The sequence below is a fragment of the Lactuca virosa genome, chromosome 9, assembly GCF_052849685.1.
Source record: "Lactuca virosa cultivar CGN04683 chromosome 9, Lactuca_virosa_CGN04683_v6, whole genome shotgun sequence".
In the NCBI taxonomy this organism is placed as follows: domain Eukaryota; kingdom Viridiplantae; phylum Streptophyta; class Magnoliopsida; order Asterales; family Asteraceae; genus Lactuca; species Lactuca virosa.
In genome coordinates, this window is record NC_136434.1 from 210,166,221 (window position 1) to 210,182,354 (window position 16,134).

The window sequence follows — 16,134 nt, forward strand, 5'->3', positions numbered from 1 at the left end:
CGCGTCTGTGTGTTTGTCTAGAGAGAGAGAGAGAGAGAGAGATAGAGAAAGAGAGATAGATGTGGGTCCAATTTAATTATTTATTTTATTTTTCATTTAAATTTAAATAGAAAAAACATTAAAAAAAATATCAGAAGGGCATTACAATCATTTCAGTTTACCAAGGAACAAAAAACGCAACGAAACTACCTCAAAATGACCACCAATCCAAAAAAGACGTGGTTTGTACTAAAACCCAAAAAAATGCATAGGGACCATTTTTGCAATTTTGTCCTTTCATAGTTATATAAGCAGCTTTAGTCAGGAAGTTCAAAAGTAACCCTAGATATTTTTCGTAAGGACTCTGCCAAAAACCCTTAAACCCCAAAAATGGCGATGCGGACTGCGACGACGGTGGCGGCTGCCGGTCCCCGCGGGCTGAGATCGCTATTCTCAACCCTCTCTACCAACTTCCCATTCCCTTCACAAACCGCCAATCAACCGCAGAGGCCGCAAGCTGAACCTTCTACCAACCTCTTCGTATCAGGCACATCCCCCTTCTCTTCGATCTCTTTTCATATTTATACGCTCTAATCTCTTCATATAATTCCTCTTGTGTACTTATGCATATATAATATTTGTTACACCCTACTTTATTAATCGCCTACCATGTTAATCGTTTTATATACTTGTTTCATCCAATGATCCATGGAGTTGCAATGTTTTACGATAGTAAATGAATGAAAGGTGGAAGAAATTTGCGTTACCTTAAAATTTTCACACTGACGAGCCTCTTCTAGCCTCAAGAAGTGATGCAATTAGTCATAGGTCTTTCAATTCGTGAAATTACTGCTAGTTCATGTTCTTAAATATGTTTGTGATTTTGTGCTTGATGTTGAGTGATACTGTGGTTATGTTAAAAACATCAAATTTTGTAATCCACACATGCTTTTAGTTATCCCTCCCTTCTGTATCTGTATATCCAAATATTGTAAATATTGTTTTGCCTATGCATTTACAGTCTAAAGATTTCATCTCTGTTGATGTTAAATGCAGGTCTTAGCAAACGTACAACTGATGAAGGACTTAAAGAATGCTTTGAAAAGTTTGGTGAAGTTGTTCATGGTTTGTTTCTTCTCCATGACTCCATGAATTATAATTTTGATTCAAAAGGGTGCTGTTTTTTGAACCCAAATTCTTAATTTTTTTTTTAAAATTTACTTTATGCAGCTAGAGTGGTCAAAGATCGTGCTTCAGGTTGGTCAAAAGGGTTTGGTTTTGTACGATATTCTAGCCTTGAAGGGGCTGCTGCTGGCATAGAGGGCATGGATGGAAAGGTAATTTCATATTTACATACACTATTATTAATTACTTATATAGATAATACTTTACATGTGTTTTGTGTGTCTGAATCCCAGTGATTGACTAAAATAAGAGAAAAGGGTTTAATGGTCATTTCTGTTGTGGTCTTTTTACTGGTTTCATTGTAACACACTTAACACTTTTGGTTCCTGTGCTAATCGGATTTTGGGATATGGTTCAAAAGGGAATATTTTTGTCTTTTTCGTCCCATTCTGACCCTGAACTGTTTAAGTTAATAACTCTTTGAAAATTACTATTTTGCCCTCATCTTCTTCATCCCAATGGCAATGGCCAATAAAATCAAACCTATGAACTCGAAACATTATCGGATCAATATATAATTTGGTGTGGGTTTTTCTTAGGAAGACAAGGACAAAATTGTCATTTTAATCTCTCCTTTTTTTGTTGCAGTTTTTGGATGGTTGGGTTATATTTGCCGAGTATGCAAGGCCAAGAGATTCTCCTCCTCCTCCATCACCTCCTTCTACCTATGGAAACAGTCAATATGGTCAACGATGAAACTTTCATGAAAGTGATTCTTGGTTTAAAGATTCTTAATGATGAATACTAATTTATCAACTATAAAATATGATTTGGTAAGAAAGTTTTGAAATTTGTTTATTTTAGATATGTAAGCGTTTATGTGTTTTATTAAAAATAATTTTTGTTTTACTTGTTGGAAAGAAACATAATCCTAAAGTTATAGAACCAACTTATGCTATATTTGCCTCAAAATTTGTTATTTGTTATTTGAAATATTGGATACAGATTCTGAAACTTCTTTGCTTTGAAATCACATTTGGCTTTAATACCAGTGATTTCAGTCGCTAGAATTGATGGTTTTGATTTTTTGGCTAAAATTTCCTACAATTTCAAATATTCATCATACTAAAAAGTTACCATTGGAAAGTGTTTCTTTCAAAGGTTCATATCATAAACCTACCATTGCAAAATAACCACGACAAATGATTCATTCCAGATACACAACATTGAAAAATAAACAATAATTATAAGAACCATTGGAGAGTGTTGAAACGCTAAATACTTTAAATAAAATTTAATTAAGAATAAGAATTAGATGCTAAAAAAAGACCTTCGGATAATTAAAGAACACACAGAAACGCACAAATAGTAATCGGAAATTGCAAATGAACACATATCCACATGAATTGTAGAGACACATTAACAAGTATTCTAGGTCAAAGAGGGACCTTCGATTGAAGCATATCAATGAGAATTGTAGATAACACATACATACAAACTCTTCGTGAAAGAATCATCAACCAAATTCATACGTAAAAAAACCGAATTTTCAGATTAATATACAAGTACATTACACGAACAACTTTCTATAAAAAACAACACATGATTAGTTAAATAAATACCAAAACCCAAAAAAAAAAAAAAAAAAAAAAACAACAGATTATAGTCTTCACTATTCATGCTAATATTTCATTCTCTCCTTCAACCATTCCGTTCATGGTGTCATACAGCGGCTTGTTCAAAGTCTCCGGCAAATAAAATGTAAGAAACCCACCAACGACTCCACACACCCCAAACACCATAAACGGCAACCCGCCACCCATAACCACCACAAACGGCGCCAGTATCGCCCCAAACTGCGCCGCCTGTGTCGCACATCCCAAGGCGGCGTTTCTCACCACCGTCGGAAACAACTCCATCGCATATATAAACAGTAAATTATAAGTTCCGGCCATCCCAAAAATCCCCAAAACACCACACACCATTCTCACCACCTTCCAAGCCCCTTTTCCACCCAAAAAACTTCCGGCAACACAGAAAATCCCGCTGAACCACTGCGTCCCCACCCCCAACGGCTTCCTCCCAAACCTGTCAATCAAAATCGCTGTGAAAAGAAACGCCGGCATCTCCGCCACCGCGTTCACTACCACATTCATGTAAAGATTGGTTTCCAGGTTCACCACGTTTAAACTGAGACCATAGTAGACAACAGAGCAAGTGAAGTTGATTCCGACTACGAGAATCAAACGGATCTGGGTTACCGGTGATTTAAGCGCGTCAAACACCGATCCCGACACAGCTTCACACGACCTTAACTCGTTACTTTTCCGATCACCACCATGATTAGCATCTTCGTCACGAGAAACATACACGTTTTCCGGGAGAAATCTACCGTTGGTGACAGCAATCGAACGCATGACGCTCATAGCTTCACCTGGTAGACCTCGAATAAGGTACCATCGGGGGGATTCGGAGATGAGGGGGAGGATTAAAAACACGAAAAGGAGAGAAGGGATCGATGAAGCAATATACAGGGCTCGCCATGTTGGGAAAATATAAGCTATTCCGGCGAGGATGGCGATTCCGCCGGAGAAGAAATAAAAAGTCGACATTCCGGCCATACCACGCTTCGATGGTCCGACAGGCTCGGTGGCGAGGACGAACGCACAGAGGCCGACGCCGCCGGTGCTAAAACCGGTGAGAAAACGGAGGATAACATAGGTTAAGTAGTTTGGGGAGAGAGATGTTAGTAGTCCAAAAATAGCGTTGAGTATGCAGACTACTGTGAGAGATCCTTTTCTTCCCAGTTTGGAATCCGATAGATGACCGAATACTCCGGCACCTGAAAATATAAATCAATTCACTTACTTAGTAAAAGCTGTATTTATTTAAAACATATCATTTTCAGGGTTTTATTATTTAATTTAATGATAAAAATACTTTTAAAATAAGTAAAGGTAAAACGAAAGAAATACAAAATTAGACTAGAACTGTAGATGGATATAAACCATAGGGACCAAAACTATAATTACTCTATTCCATAAAAAGAGGACAAAAAGTACGTTCCAAATTCCAATTTGGCAACTTCGGATCAGAGTCGTGTTGTTTGTGCATTTTCATACTCATCTATGACTATATACTTTTTGTGCTTTCAATAAGATTTTGGATTCAAGCTATTGTTTTATGTATCAAAATAAATAATTAATACATCAAATAATATAAGTAACACAACTGGTTTGAAATCTGGTCGTAAACAAAATTTTTAAAAAAATAATTGTTTTTATTAACAAAAAGGTATTGGACAGAAACAATGGATATCCATCTTCAACCCATAAATCCGCTGTAAAGATTCCTTTCGCTTTCCACGCACACTCTAAAATCTCACCAGCAGTCACAGCAGATGCTGATTTCAAAGTAGCATTTAAATATTGTATTTTTGTGGAAAGTATAATATCTTTTACAATGTTTTGTTTTTATTTCAAAAAAATGACAATGTGAGGTGATCTTTTTGTCACGTTTAAAATCAAAGTTTTTGGACATTAGGGGTTTCTATATTGCTACAAGGAATTACTATGAATCATAATAAAAACGATTGGTAAATAATAACAATTTTTTTTTGTCTAAATTCCTTTCAATTATAAACTATAAATCATGAATATAAAATAATCTCTCTTAAACACATATAATTGAAAAAAAAACTAGTTGAAACAGAAAAGATAAGTTTCACATATAACATTGTTACATGTTATACAATGTACTATGTATATGAATAATTTATAAATTAACAAAAACAATATGCTAAAGAAAACATATGAATCTGTCTCCTTCAAAATTTTTAAAAGTTTAATTATAGTGAATTTAAATCATATGTTTTTGTACTAAAATATATATTTTATTATAAGGAAATTTCATGAATCGTACATGTGTGATTTCAGTCCATTTTTTTTCTTTGTACAGTGGTCCAAAATCAGTTACAATTGTCCATTTATAATGTGGGTCTAAATTTTATTTAACTGAAACCACAAAAATTGATAGACCATTATGGCAATTTTCTCTTATTTTAATATCTTTAAGTCTTATAAATATCAGAGTGAATTACAGATCCTTGTGATTAATATCTATGTGCAGTTTGAGTCTAAAATTTAAAAAATTGACGTTGTGAATATGTGTGATTTTCAAAAGTTGCATGTGTTCCTTAAAGTTGTTATGTCTAAAATTTCCGTTAATCACAAGTGAATGACCAATGTACCCCTAATTGTTTATTTTTATTAAATTCAGGGACCATTTCTAAAAATTGGTACACCCCAAGTCCCCAATGTTTAAGGACTGGATCATACATGCAATTTTTGAAAACGATGACCATTTTATAAACCTTGGACTACATATAGGTGTAAACCACGTGGACAAAAAATGTAATTTACTCTAAATATTTAACCAAAGAGAATATACGTAGTTGTTCAAACTTGAAAGACATATATTATATTTATATTAACTAAAACAATGTAATTTTTTATGGCGCCATTCATTCATGGATGTCAGAATGGTTCAGAAGAACCACCCACGCGGCTGAACCACAATTATTATTGTATGCATCAACCGATAACTCACCGGACAAATCCGACGTGTCACACCGCCGGCGTTATCTTAGTGGTATCTTTTTTTTTGTGGTTGAAGATAAGAGACTTACCGATCATGCAGCCACCGAAGAACAAGGCTTGGACAAGCCCCACCTTATATTTCTGGCCACAAATTAATCCCCATTCGGCCACCGTTGATATCCCAGAACCACCGTCCCACCGCCACGTACCTGGCTGAAGCCCACAAACATCAACGGCGGAAACGCAGTCGGAATCCGGTTCGCATATCCAGTCCGGTTGTCGGTCGGCGAAAATCATGACCATGGTGTGGAAAGCCTCGAGAGCCCAACCCATACACGTGAGAACGAAGTGCTTGAATTGCCAATAACCAAACTCGCCGCAGTATTTGCGTAACATGTCGTCGATGCAGAGGCGTTCGATGGGAGCTTCATTGTTTCCGGCGACGTGGGTTTTGTCGTCCGGTAAGATGAGGGGTGACCGGAGATCGTCCGGCGAGGAGGTGGGGATATTGATGGTCATAAAGGGCGGTTGTCAAATGTCGTTTTGTTTAGTTGCAACGAAGAGTAAATATTATTTGTAGAAAGAGGGAATTTGGATTTGGGGGGATATGCCACTTGAATTTTTTTTTATCTTTAAATAAATAGTTCTTTTTTTGTAATAATAAATTAAATTCCATATATGAATCTTCAAATATATTTACCTGCCATTAAAGTATTTAAATAACTAAAGAAGCTAAAACAACATTTAGGACCGTTAAAATAATGATGTTTTTGAATTAGCCTTTGGTTTTATGTGTATGAGTGGTGCTTGTAGCCTTGTATCATATGAGCGCGGAGATAGGTTTATTTAAGATAACAGTTATTAATTACAATAATCGAAGTGAAACTTTTATCAGTTATAACCTAATAAAGTTGTCTATTTTATTTTAAAATGTCTCCTGACGAGTGTGTGCATTACAAAGATATAAACTCAAAATTACGTTATCTACCATCTTTACGAAAATGAAGTGTCCGGTTTTCCTTTTGTAATAAGCGATACCAAATTTTATACTGACTTAGGCACAAAGATCTTGAAATGGTGTTTATTAGTGAAGTGTCAAGAAGAAGAGAGAGAAAGAGAGAAAACGAGAGAGGAAAGAAGAGAACGAAAGTTTCTCTTTCTTTGTGAAGCTCTATGAACGATCGTAGAACAAGGCACTCCACAAGACACCTACTAGTACTCGAGGCGATGTTCACGCGTGAAAACTCCACCATACCGTATAGCCGTAGGAAAACTTCATTATATCTAGTATTACCAGTTGCTCGGCAAACCAATTTTACAACTTGGACCAAGGGGATTTGCTTGTGCTAAAGCAATTAATAGGGACGAATGTAACGGTGGTCGATTTGATTCCTTGAAATTGTTTCAAACATTTACAAATAGAAATTGTTTAATCTCTTGTGTAATAACCGGTGTCAGCTATAAAATTAGAATTTCATTGATAAATATATTGAAAAATGATATCTCAACCAACATAATTTGTATTTGGATGGAGACAAGCGGAAAATGGGACATACACCCAAGTTGGTTTTTGACTTGAGAACGATTCGAGGTAAGTAGCGTAACAAGATTCGGTTAAGTCCTAACGCCAACAATGTGAGTTTCTTAAGAGTTTTGTGGTTGCTTGCATGAGAAGTTGCTACTAAATTATTATTTATTGTTGTTATTGATATAAAGATTTATGTTGAACGTATGAAGTATTTCACGTAAAAAAGGTGAAAATTAGGGTGTCACATTGTAACGTCCCATTTTTGAAACCAAATTTTTTAAAAATTAATATAAACACCCATGTTCACCGAATAGTAATCAATGTAAGACTATTTGTTCAATAAACTCAAATTCATAATCAGAGTTATATAGAAAAGAATCGCAAAATTTCGAATCATAAAATTTCTGATGTGTGTGTACAGTTCCACTTTCGCATTCTCACGATCCAGTGAGTACCTAAAAAGAATTTAATCCACAAATGTAAGCACAAAGGTTAACGAGTTCCTCAAAATACCATATACAATATATACTTAACGGGCCTCGCCCAACAAACATATAAACGAACCTCGCCCAACGGGTCTCACCAAACAAATATATAAACGGGTCTCGCCCAACAAACATATAAACATTAATGCAAGAGTCATAGAGTCAAAAAACATACAATGACACTTTGTGTCCTACATAGTATATGAGAAGACTCACCTAAATCCCAGAGTTAAATCCGACTACCCGAAGTCCCAAAGAATCAACTACACGAGCCGCCTAAACCAAACACAACTTGAACCTCAGTATATAGTTCAAAACCTCTAAGTTTGACCCGAAAAATCAAACTGATCAAAAAGTAAATGGTCAAGGTCTAAGTCAATGGTTAAGGACCTATGTGCCGTGACCCTTGGCATTCGCGTCGTGATCCACTAAATGAAAAAAATAGTCGGGAACCCTCCAAAAATCGCATCGTGACCCTCAGTAAGTTGTGCCGCTACATCTGGCTAACAACCTTCATCACGAATGACATATTTCATTAAGTCTAGAAGCTCAAAACTTCAGATCTGTTTCTCACAAGGGTCTTAATGGATAAAGTTTCCAACTTTATCTATAAGCAAGGCAAAATCACTCAATAATCGAAACCCTAAGTCCAAAAATATCCAAAAACACATTTTTCTTCATGCATGGAGCAAAGAGGGCTCTTGCATGCACTCTTTATTCCATCATTTGATCAGATCTGGAACCAAAGATGAATCAAAAGCTCAAGAGTTCTCCAAACTTTATAGAACAAGCCGCAAAGGAACCAAAACTCATAAAATTGGACCAAAAACCCAACAACTCATAGATCTATGGAAGAAAAGAGATAAAGCTTGGATATTTGAACTTACAAAGGTCCAAAAGGAGTATAAAAGGCTTAATTCTTCAAGTGCTAAGCTCCAAAGACCAATATTTCTTGTTTCCTTTGCTCAAGAACATAAAACTACACTAAAAGTGGATTTAGGAGAGAAGATGAGCTCCAATGCTTCAAGAGAGGCTAGGGTTTCATTAGAGGTGCTCAAGGGGGGTGGAAGGGGCTGCAAATGTCGAAACCCTAGGTTTAATACCCTTAAATAGGCCCAAATCCCGATGCCTAGGGCCTAAGTCCACACAAAAGTATTCGTGTCGTGACACCTTATGTGTCACTCCGTGACAGAATCGCGCCATGAAACCATATGTGTCGCTCCGTGAAAAGCCTAATCCAACAAAGCCCAAATCAGCTTAAGCCCAAACTGCTTCCAACCCAAAACAAGCCCTTTAAGTCTTAAGCCTTACACTCTCAGCCTAAAACCCTCATTTCCTTAAGGTCCAAACTTCATCCCTTAAATCCAGAAACCTTCACATGATAAATTTTTAATATGGATTTCCAATTAAGGAAACATCCTGAAACTGGATGTTACAATACTCCCCCACTTAAATTGGATTTCGTCCTTGAAATTCGTCTTGGCAAAATTGCATAAGACATCCTTTACGTAAATCCTCCCATGATTACTTCGACTACTTGCTAACTCAATGCATCAAAAAAATAGGGGGTCATGAGACCTTTCAGAACTTAGACAACGCCACCAAAACAAAGCAACTCACCTGAAATTACCCAAACTACAACAACTACCTCGCTCACCACCGACGATCCAAATAATCTTCTAACAAAACCATCCAAAACTAGACATCCCAATACTGCAACCACAACCAAACCCATCAATGAACTTCACAAGATCATGAATTCATTGGCATGAAACCCAAAGATCATAAGCTAAGACTGATGATTACTTTCCGGATACACATCTCCCAGTCACCTCGACTGGGAACACTGACAACCCACTACGAAGTGAGAAACTGGAATTCCCCGTCCATAAACACCCATATAAATCTGGCATACAATTCACCTAATAGATCATCCAAGAGAGTTACCGTGAATTACATTGAAACACCCCAAAAATATAGTCCAAAAATTTCATTTTAATTCAGTAGTAAAAACCATCAATATCATCCATCACGTAAAAGTCATAACCATGTATCTCAAAAATATCATAATATCTATCAATGTATCAAAATCATATGTCAAAAATCAGAGTAAATCCTCCCAGGCTAAAAGCTGTGGTGTGTGTCATGCAGTCATCCCGAGCTCTTCCCCTTACTAGCGGAAGTACCTGAAACCAAAACTGAAAACTGTAAGCACGTTGCTTAGTGAGTCTCCCCAACTACCACATACCATACACATATCACATAAACATATCTTGGGCCCCGCCCCTGCTATATCGAGTCAGGCTCGACATCAACTTTCCCGACATTGGGCCCCGCCCGACATCGAACCCTATTCGGCATCGGGCCCCGCCCGGCATCGAGCACATCTCGGAATACATGTGAACATAATCAAATAATACACATAAACCTAAGAATATATCATTAACATTTAAACATTCCTCGGGCCCAACCCGGCATCAGACCGTAATATGGAAACTTACTAACATTCCTCGAGACCGCCCCGACATCGAACCGAAGTCCGGAAACATACAAGTACAAACACATGCAAGAATCACAAAGACATCAAGCATACAAGCATTCCTCGGGACCGCCCCGACATCGGATCGAAATCCAAAAAAGCATATAAACCTACATCGGGCCCCGCCCGGCATCAGACCGTAGTCCAGAACTACTACTAACTAACAGGCCGGCCTTGGTTCCTTAGACCCGTTCCTACCAGAAGAAACTCACCTCGTATGCTAGCTGTGAAATATCATGTGAGGAATCTCTGACGGCTGCTCCAACGACTCCCTGGCTATCAATTTCACAATAAAACTTAATCAAAATCTGATAATCCTTCTTAGGGTAAACTGACCATTTTACCCCTGGTCAAAGTCAAAGTCAAGGTCAACTCCCAGTCAACTCAACTCGTATGCTACTCAGACTCGTGATCAACCGAGTCAACTCGTCGATTCCCTTCATAGACTCGTCGAGTTCTACCTGGCATAGAATCAGGACAACCCAACTCAACTCGTCGAGTCCCTTTCTGGACTCGCCGAGTTCCCCTGCTGTTTGGGCTCTCTTAATGGATTAAGCCCCTACACTTCAGATCCAAGCTTCATACTTCACATAAACCCTGAAAATGTCCTTTGAAGGGTAAAGTTTCTAACTTTACCCATTAATACCTCTTCTTAAATGGTTTAGCTCAAACCCTAATTCCGTGGGACCTAGTACTTGGTCCTTAAGCCATCCATACACCCAACTAAAGCTTACAACCTCAGATCTAAACCCTAACACTACTTGGACACGTAAAGTTCCCACCTTTTTCCACATACATGTAAGAATTGGGGTATAGAAAAAGCTTGGAAATTCTGAGAATTGTGGTTTTCACTTTCAGATTAAAGTATTTGGGTGGTACTCCCAATCTTTAATCGGATAAGACTCAGAATTGAGAGAGAACAGAAGAGAGAATGTTTTGATGTTATGAAGAAGAAGTGTACCAACCATAGATTCGGATATGATCATATAACAGAAAACACTTCTTGTCTTAAAACTGCCACATGACAGTTTTATGTCCTAAAACTGTCCATAAACGGTCATAAACAACCTTAAATCCGGGTCTAGAATATGGATCACAAAACCAGCTCGATCCCAGCCAGGGGCTCTGCCCCTTGGACCCCGCCAGGGGCTGCCGCCTCTTGGACCCCGCTCCCAGGGGCGCTGCCCCCGGACCCCCGTCGGTTTAGGGGCTTCGCCCCTAAATAGCAGTATACTTTCAACAGAGACAAAATTAAACAAACGTGCACTCCACACCATACCGATCTGTTCAATAATTGTCAAAGTGACATTGATCAACAAATTAACCCCATTACACTTAAATAACATTAGTGATATAAAATCACCAACAATACATGGCCTTTTGGGGCTAAAAGGCAAATATAACTCTCTATGGCTTGCATGGGGGCTCCATTGGCATAAAGTTTGCACCTTTATGTCATATCAGCCCCTCTAGGTCCTAGATCTGGAAGAATACCCATGTGGGTCGATCATCCTCCAAAAGCTATCATTCTTGCACCAAAAACCCTCATAAAGATGGACATAAAGAGATCTAATGAACTAATAGCCAAGATAGAAACTTGATTACCAAAAACTGTAGCAAATGGTGTGTAGTTACTGGATATACTCTTTCCCTCTTGAGCCTTCTATCTTCTTCTTATTCCACAAGCTTCAAAAGTACACAAAGATCACTCAAAATGGCTCACACTCTCAAATAAAGCTCTAGGGTTTCGTGGATTAGGGTTTGGGACATGGAGGCTGGAAATGAGGCCAAGGGGTGGGGGTTAAGGAGCTTAAATAGGGTGCAAAACCCCGAAATTAGGGTTTCACTCTGGCCGATCTACTCGCCGAGTCGAGGGCTCTTGACTCGTCGAGTAGATAGCTTAAACCCCGCGTATAATCTGCCCTCTACTCGACGAGTTAGGGCCACCAATTCGTCGAGTTACACTTTCAAAATAAATAAATTAATGAGTTAAATGCATAGCATGTCCTCGAGAGTCTGTATCGTCCTCTCGCTCTGTCCGTCTGTCTGAGGGTGGAAAACAGTGCTGAAGTGGAGAAGAGTACCCATCTCCTCGTGAAAACGCTTCCAATACCTGGAAGTGAAACAAACATCTCGGTCTGACACCACCGAGACAGGCACTCCATGTCATGCCACTATCTCGCGCACGTATATCTCGCTCAGCTTCTCGGCCGAGATACTCTCCTGGATCGGGATAAAATGAGCACTCTTGGTCAACCGATCCACGATGAACCATATCGAATCTACTCCATGTGTGGTCCTGGGAAGCTTGGTAATGAAATCCATAGTGATATCTTCCCATTTCCACACGAGAATGTCCAACGGCTGCATCTTGACGTGGGGACGCTGATGTTCGGCCTTGACCTTCCTGCAGGTCAAGCACCGCTCCACATACCAAGCAACGTCCCGCTTCATGCAGGGCCACCAGTAATCAGGGCGAAGATCCCGGTACATCTTTGTCTCCCCGGGATGGATGGAGAACCTCGACTTGTGGGCCTCATCCATCAGAACTTGACGTACTCTGCCCCAGTACAGAACCCAGACCCTCCCATGCAGGGTCAACAACCCTCGGCTGTCATAATCAAATGAGGCCACCCGACCTACGATCCGCTCTCACTTCTGGCACTCTTCCTTCCGGCCCTCGACCTGCACCTCTCTAATCTGCTCCAGTAATCACTGTCATCCTCAGGCATATATCTCGAATCAGATCCGTCACCGCCTTGCGGCTCAGGGTATCGACCACCACATTGGCCTTGCCCGGGTGGTAGAGGATCTCCCAGTCATAATCCTTCACCACATCTAACCACCGACGCTGCTTCATGTTCAGATTCGGCTGATCCATGAGGTACCTCAAACTCTTGTGGTCTGTGTAAATGGTACAACGTACCCCGTAGAGGTAATGCTGCCAAATCTTGAGGGCGAAAACCACAGCCCCCAGCTCTAAATCATGCGTCGGATAGTTATCCTCCTGAGGCTTCAGCTGCCTCGAAGCATAAGCTATTACATGACCCCGCTGCATCAAAACTGCACCTATGCCCGTAATCGAAGCGTCACAATAAACCATAAAATCATCGACGCCCTCTGGCAAAGTCAGGATCGGTGCCTCGCACAACCGCTGTCTGAGAGTCTCGAACACTGCCTGCTGCTCAGGCCCCCAGCGGAATGTCACGGACTTCTTGGTTAGTCGGGTCAAAGGAACAACGATCTTGGAGAAATCCTGGATGAATCTCCGGTAATAACCCGCTAGACCAAGAAAACTCTGAATCTCAGTTGGAGACCTTGGAACCTCCCACTGCATCATGGCCTCTATCTTGGCCAGATCCACCAAGATACCCTTCTGGTTGACTAGACGCCCAAGAAACTGCACCTCACGCAACCAGAACTCACACTTGGAAAACTTTTCAAAAAGTTTCTCCCTCCTCAGTGTCTTCAGCACCTCCCTCAGGTGCTCCTCATGCTGCTCCTGAGTCTTGGAATAGACCAAGATATCATCAATGAACACAATCACAGACCGATCCAGCATCGGTCTGCACACTCGGTTCATGAGATTCATGAATGCGGCTGGAACATTGGTGAGCCCAAACGGAATCACCACAAACTCATAGTGACCATAGCGAGTCCTAAAAGCCGTCTTTTGCACATCCTCCTCTCTGACTCGCATCTGGTGATAACCCGATCACAGATCAATCTTGGAGAACTAAGATGCACCCTGTAGTTGGTCAAGCAAATCATCGATCCTTGGGAGGGGATAACGGTTCTTCACCGTTACCTTATTCAACTCCCGGTAGTCTATGCACATCCGATGCGACCCATCCTTCTTCTTCACAAATAGGATCGGGGCTCCCCATGGCGGACTACTCGGCCTGATAAATCCCTTGTCTAGCAGCTCTTGCAGCTGCGTAGATAACTCCTGCATCTCGGGAGGAGCCAACCGATATGGTGCCTTGGCTATCGGAGCCGCACCAGGGACTAGGTCAATCCTGAACTCAACCTGTCTCTCCGGAGGTATCCCAGGAAAATCCTCCGGGAATACATCCGGGTACTCTCGCACAACCGGTACATCATCCACTGTCGCCTTATCCTTATCCCGGGTATCCATAACATAAGCGACATAACCTGCAGAACCCTGCTGAAGGTAACGCCTCGCCCTCGCTGCTGAACATAAAACCGGTCCGCGTTGTGGCCTCTCGCCCTGGATCACTAACCCTCCCCCACTAGGAGTCCGAACCCTTACTAGCTGCTGCTCGCAGTCGATCACTGCCCCATTGGGGTTCAACCAATCCATACCCACTATAACCTTATTCCCTCGCAGGGGAATAGGAACCAGATCTACTGAAAACTGCTCATCGAATAACTGTAGCGTACAACCTCTGTGAACCCTCTCAACCCTAACGGTCCTGTCATATGCTATCTCCACATCCAGTGGGCAATCCAGCTCCCCCGGAGCTCCTACGAATCGCTTTTTGAGCGCGAGCGACACAAAAGATCGAGTTGCACCCGAATCAAACAGTACCGAGGCTGATATACCGTTCACTAAGAACGATACTATAACAAACACATAAACATAAGCAATAATCAAAACAAATAAAGAGATAAGGAGAGAATACATACCCGTCACAACATTGGGATCCGCACGTGCCTCCTCTGCAGTAAGCTGGAAAGCCCAGCTCCTCGCCGTAGGCGCCTCTGCCCGGCCCTGATGGCCATCTGTAATCCTCAACATGGCAGGAGCGGGTGCCGCCACCTGTCCTGCTGCTGCTAGACTCGGACACTAGGCCTTCTTGTGGCCCCTCTGATTGCACTGAAAGCAAATCAGATCTGAAACTGCTGTGGTGGTGGTGGTAGCTGTACAATCCCTGCTCATGTGACCAGTTCGGCCGTACTTGAAGCAACCCGAACTCCTCGCCCTACACACCCCCTCGTGCATCTTGCCGCACTTGCCACACCGGCTACGACCCTGCTGGCTCCTCGATTTGTGGTCTGATAACTTAGGCTTCTTGCCCGAACTGCCTGTCTGAACCCCTTCTGGTTTCCTCTTCCTCTCCATCTCCAAATCCAACTCTCTCTCTCTCTCTCTCTCTCTCTCTCTCTCTCTCTCTCTCTCTCTTTCTCGATGCCTAGCAATAATGTCCTCCAGCGTCTTTCAGTTGGATCGACTCACAAACTGGCGGATATCACTCCGCAACATCTCATGATATCGGGCCTTTCATCTCCTCATCCGCCACATACTGCGGAACGAGAAGGGCCCTCTCCCTAAACTTGGCGGTGATCTCCGCCACAGTCTCTGTCGTCTTCTCAAGATCCTGGAACTCCCTCGCAAGCTGTTTCACCTCAATCACAGGTCTAAACTCGGACCTGAACCTGACCGAGAAATCACTCCAGGTCATAGCATCTAGAACTGTATCATCCCCAATGGCTCGTCCGACCTCCTCCCACCAATCACGTGCCCTGTCCTTCAGAAGACAGGATGCAAGTCGGACCTTGTCCCCCTCAGGACATCTGCTCGTACGGAATGCGTTGGCGACATCAGCTAACCATCTGCTGCTAGCAATGGGGTCCCGAGCCACATGATAGTCGGGAGTTCCACAAGCCCTAAACTCCCTGAAAGTCAGTGTGCGCGACCCCATCATGGCCGCCACCTCGGTGCGGAAAGCGCTCAAATTCTCATCTAGAAGCTCTAAAATACCCTCCTTGACCGAACCAAAGATCACAGGAGTCTGGTCTAGAATGCTGCGTGTGATCTCAAATGAGATGAACTCCCTCGTCTGCTCATCCAGCTACCCGAACCCAGAGCCCGAGCCTGATCCCTCACCAGTGCCTGAACTGGTGTAGTGTGTAGCG

At 41.4% G+C, this 16,134-nt stretch overlaps 2 protein-coding genes across 2 annotated transcripts; one reads left to right on the plus strand and one right to left on the minus strand.

Moving 5' to 3' along the window:
- Positions 1–326: 326 nt before the first annotated feature.
- Positions 327–2,062, plus strand: LOC145137872 (RNA-binding (RRM/RBD/RNP motifs) family protein). Its single transcript, XM_079072011.1, has 4 exons — positions 327–526; positions 1,036–1,104; positions 1,210–1,316; positions 1,753–2,062. The coding sequence occupies exons 1-4, from the start codon at positions 370–372 to the stop codon at positions 1,858–1,860; spliced, it is 441 nt and encodes a 146-aa protein (XP_078928137.1). The 5' UTR covers positions 327–369; the 3' UTR covers positions 1,861–2,062.
- Positions 2,063–2,633: 571 nt separating this feature from the next.
- Positions 2,634–6,293, minus strand: OCT4 (organic cation/carnitine transporter4). Its single transcript, XM_079074453.1, has 2 exons — positions 5,792–6,293; positions 2,634–3,946 (listed from the first exon to the last, which is right to left on the minus strand). The coding sequence occupies exons 1-2, from the start codon at positions 6,219–6,221 to the stop codon at positions 2,781–2,783; spliced, it is 1,596 nt and encodes a 531-aa protein (XP_078930579.1). The 5' UTR covers positions 6,222–6,293; the 3' UTR covers positions 2,634–2,780.
- Positions 6,294–16,134: the final 9,841 nt, after the last annotated feature.

Bases quoted from the DNA above. Each gene is read 5' to 3' on its own strand.
- LOC145137872 (XM_079072011.1), top strand. From the start codon at position 370: ATGGCGATGCGGACTGCGACGACGGTGGCGGCTGCCGGTCCCCGCGGG. The intron at 1,105-1,209 runs GTTTGTTTCTTC...TACTTTATGCAG, and splicing joins GTTTGGTGAAGTTGTTCATG to CTAGAGTGGTCAAAGATCGT. The intron at 1,317-1,752 runs GTAATTTCATAT...TTTTTGTTGCAG, and splicing joins TAGAGGGCATGGATGGAAAG to TTTTTGGATGGTTGGGTTAT.
- OCT4 (XM_079074453.1), bottom strand. From the start codon at position 6,221: ATGACCATCAATATCCCCACCTCCTCGCCGGACGATCTCCGGTCACCC. The intron at 3,947-5,791 runs GTAAGTCTCTTA...TTATATTTTCAG, and splicing joins CTTCGGTGGCTGCATGATCG to GTGCCGGAGTATTCGGTCAT.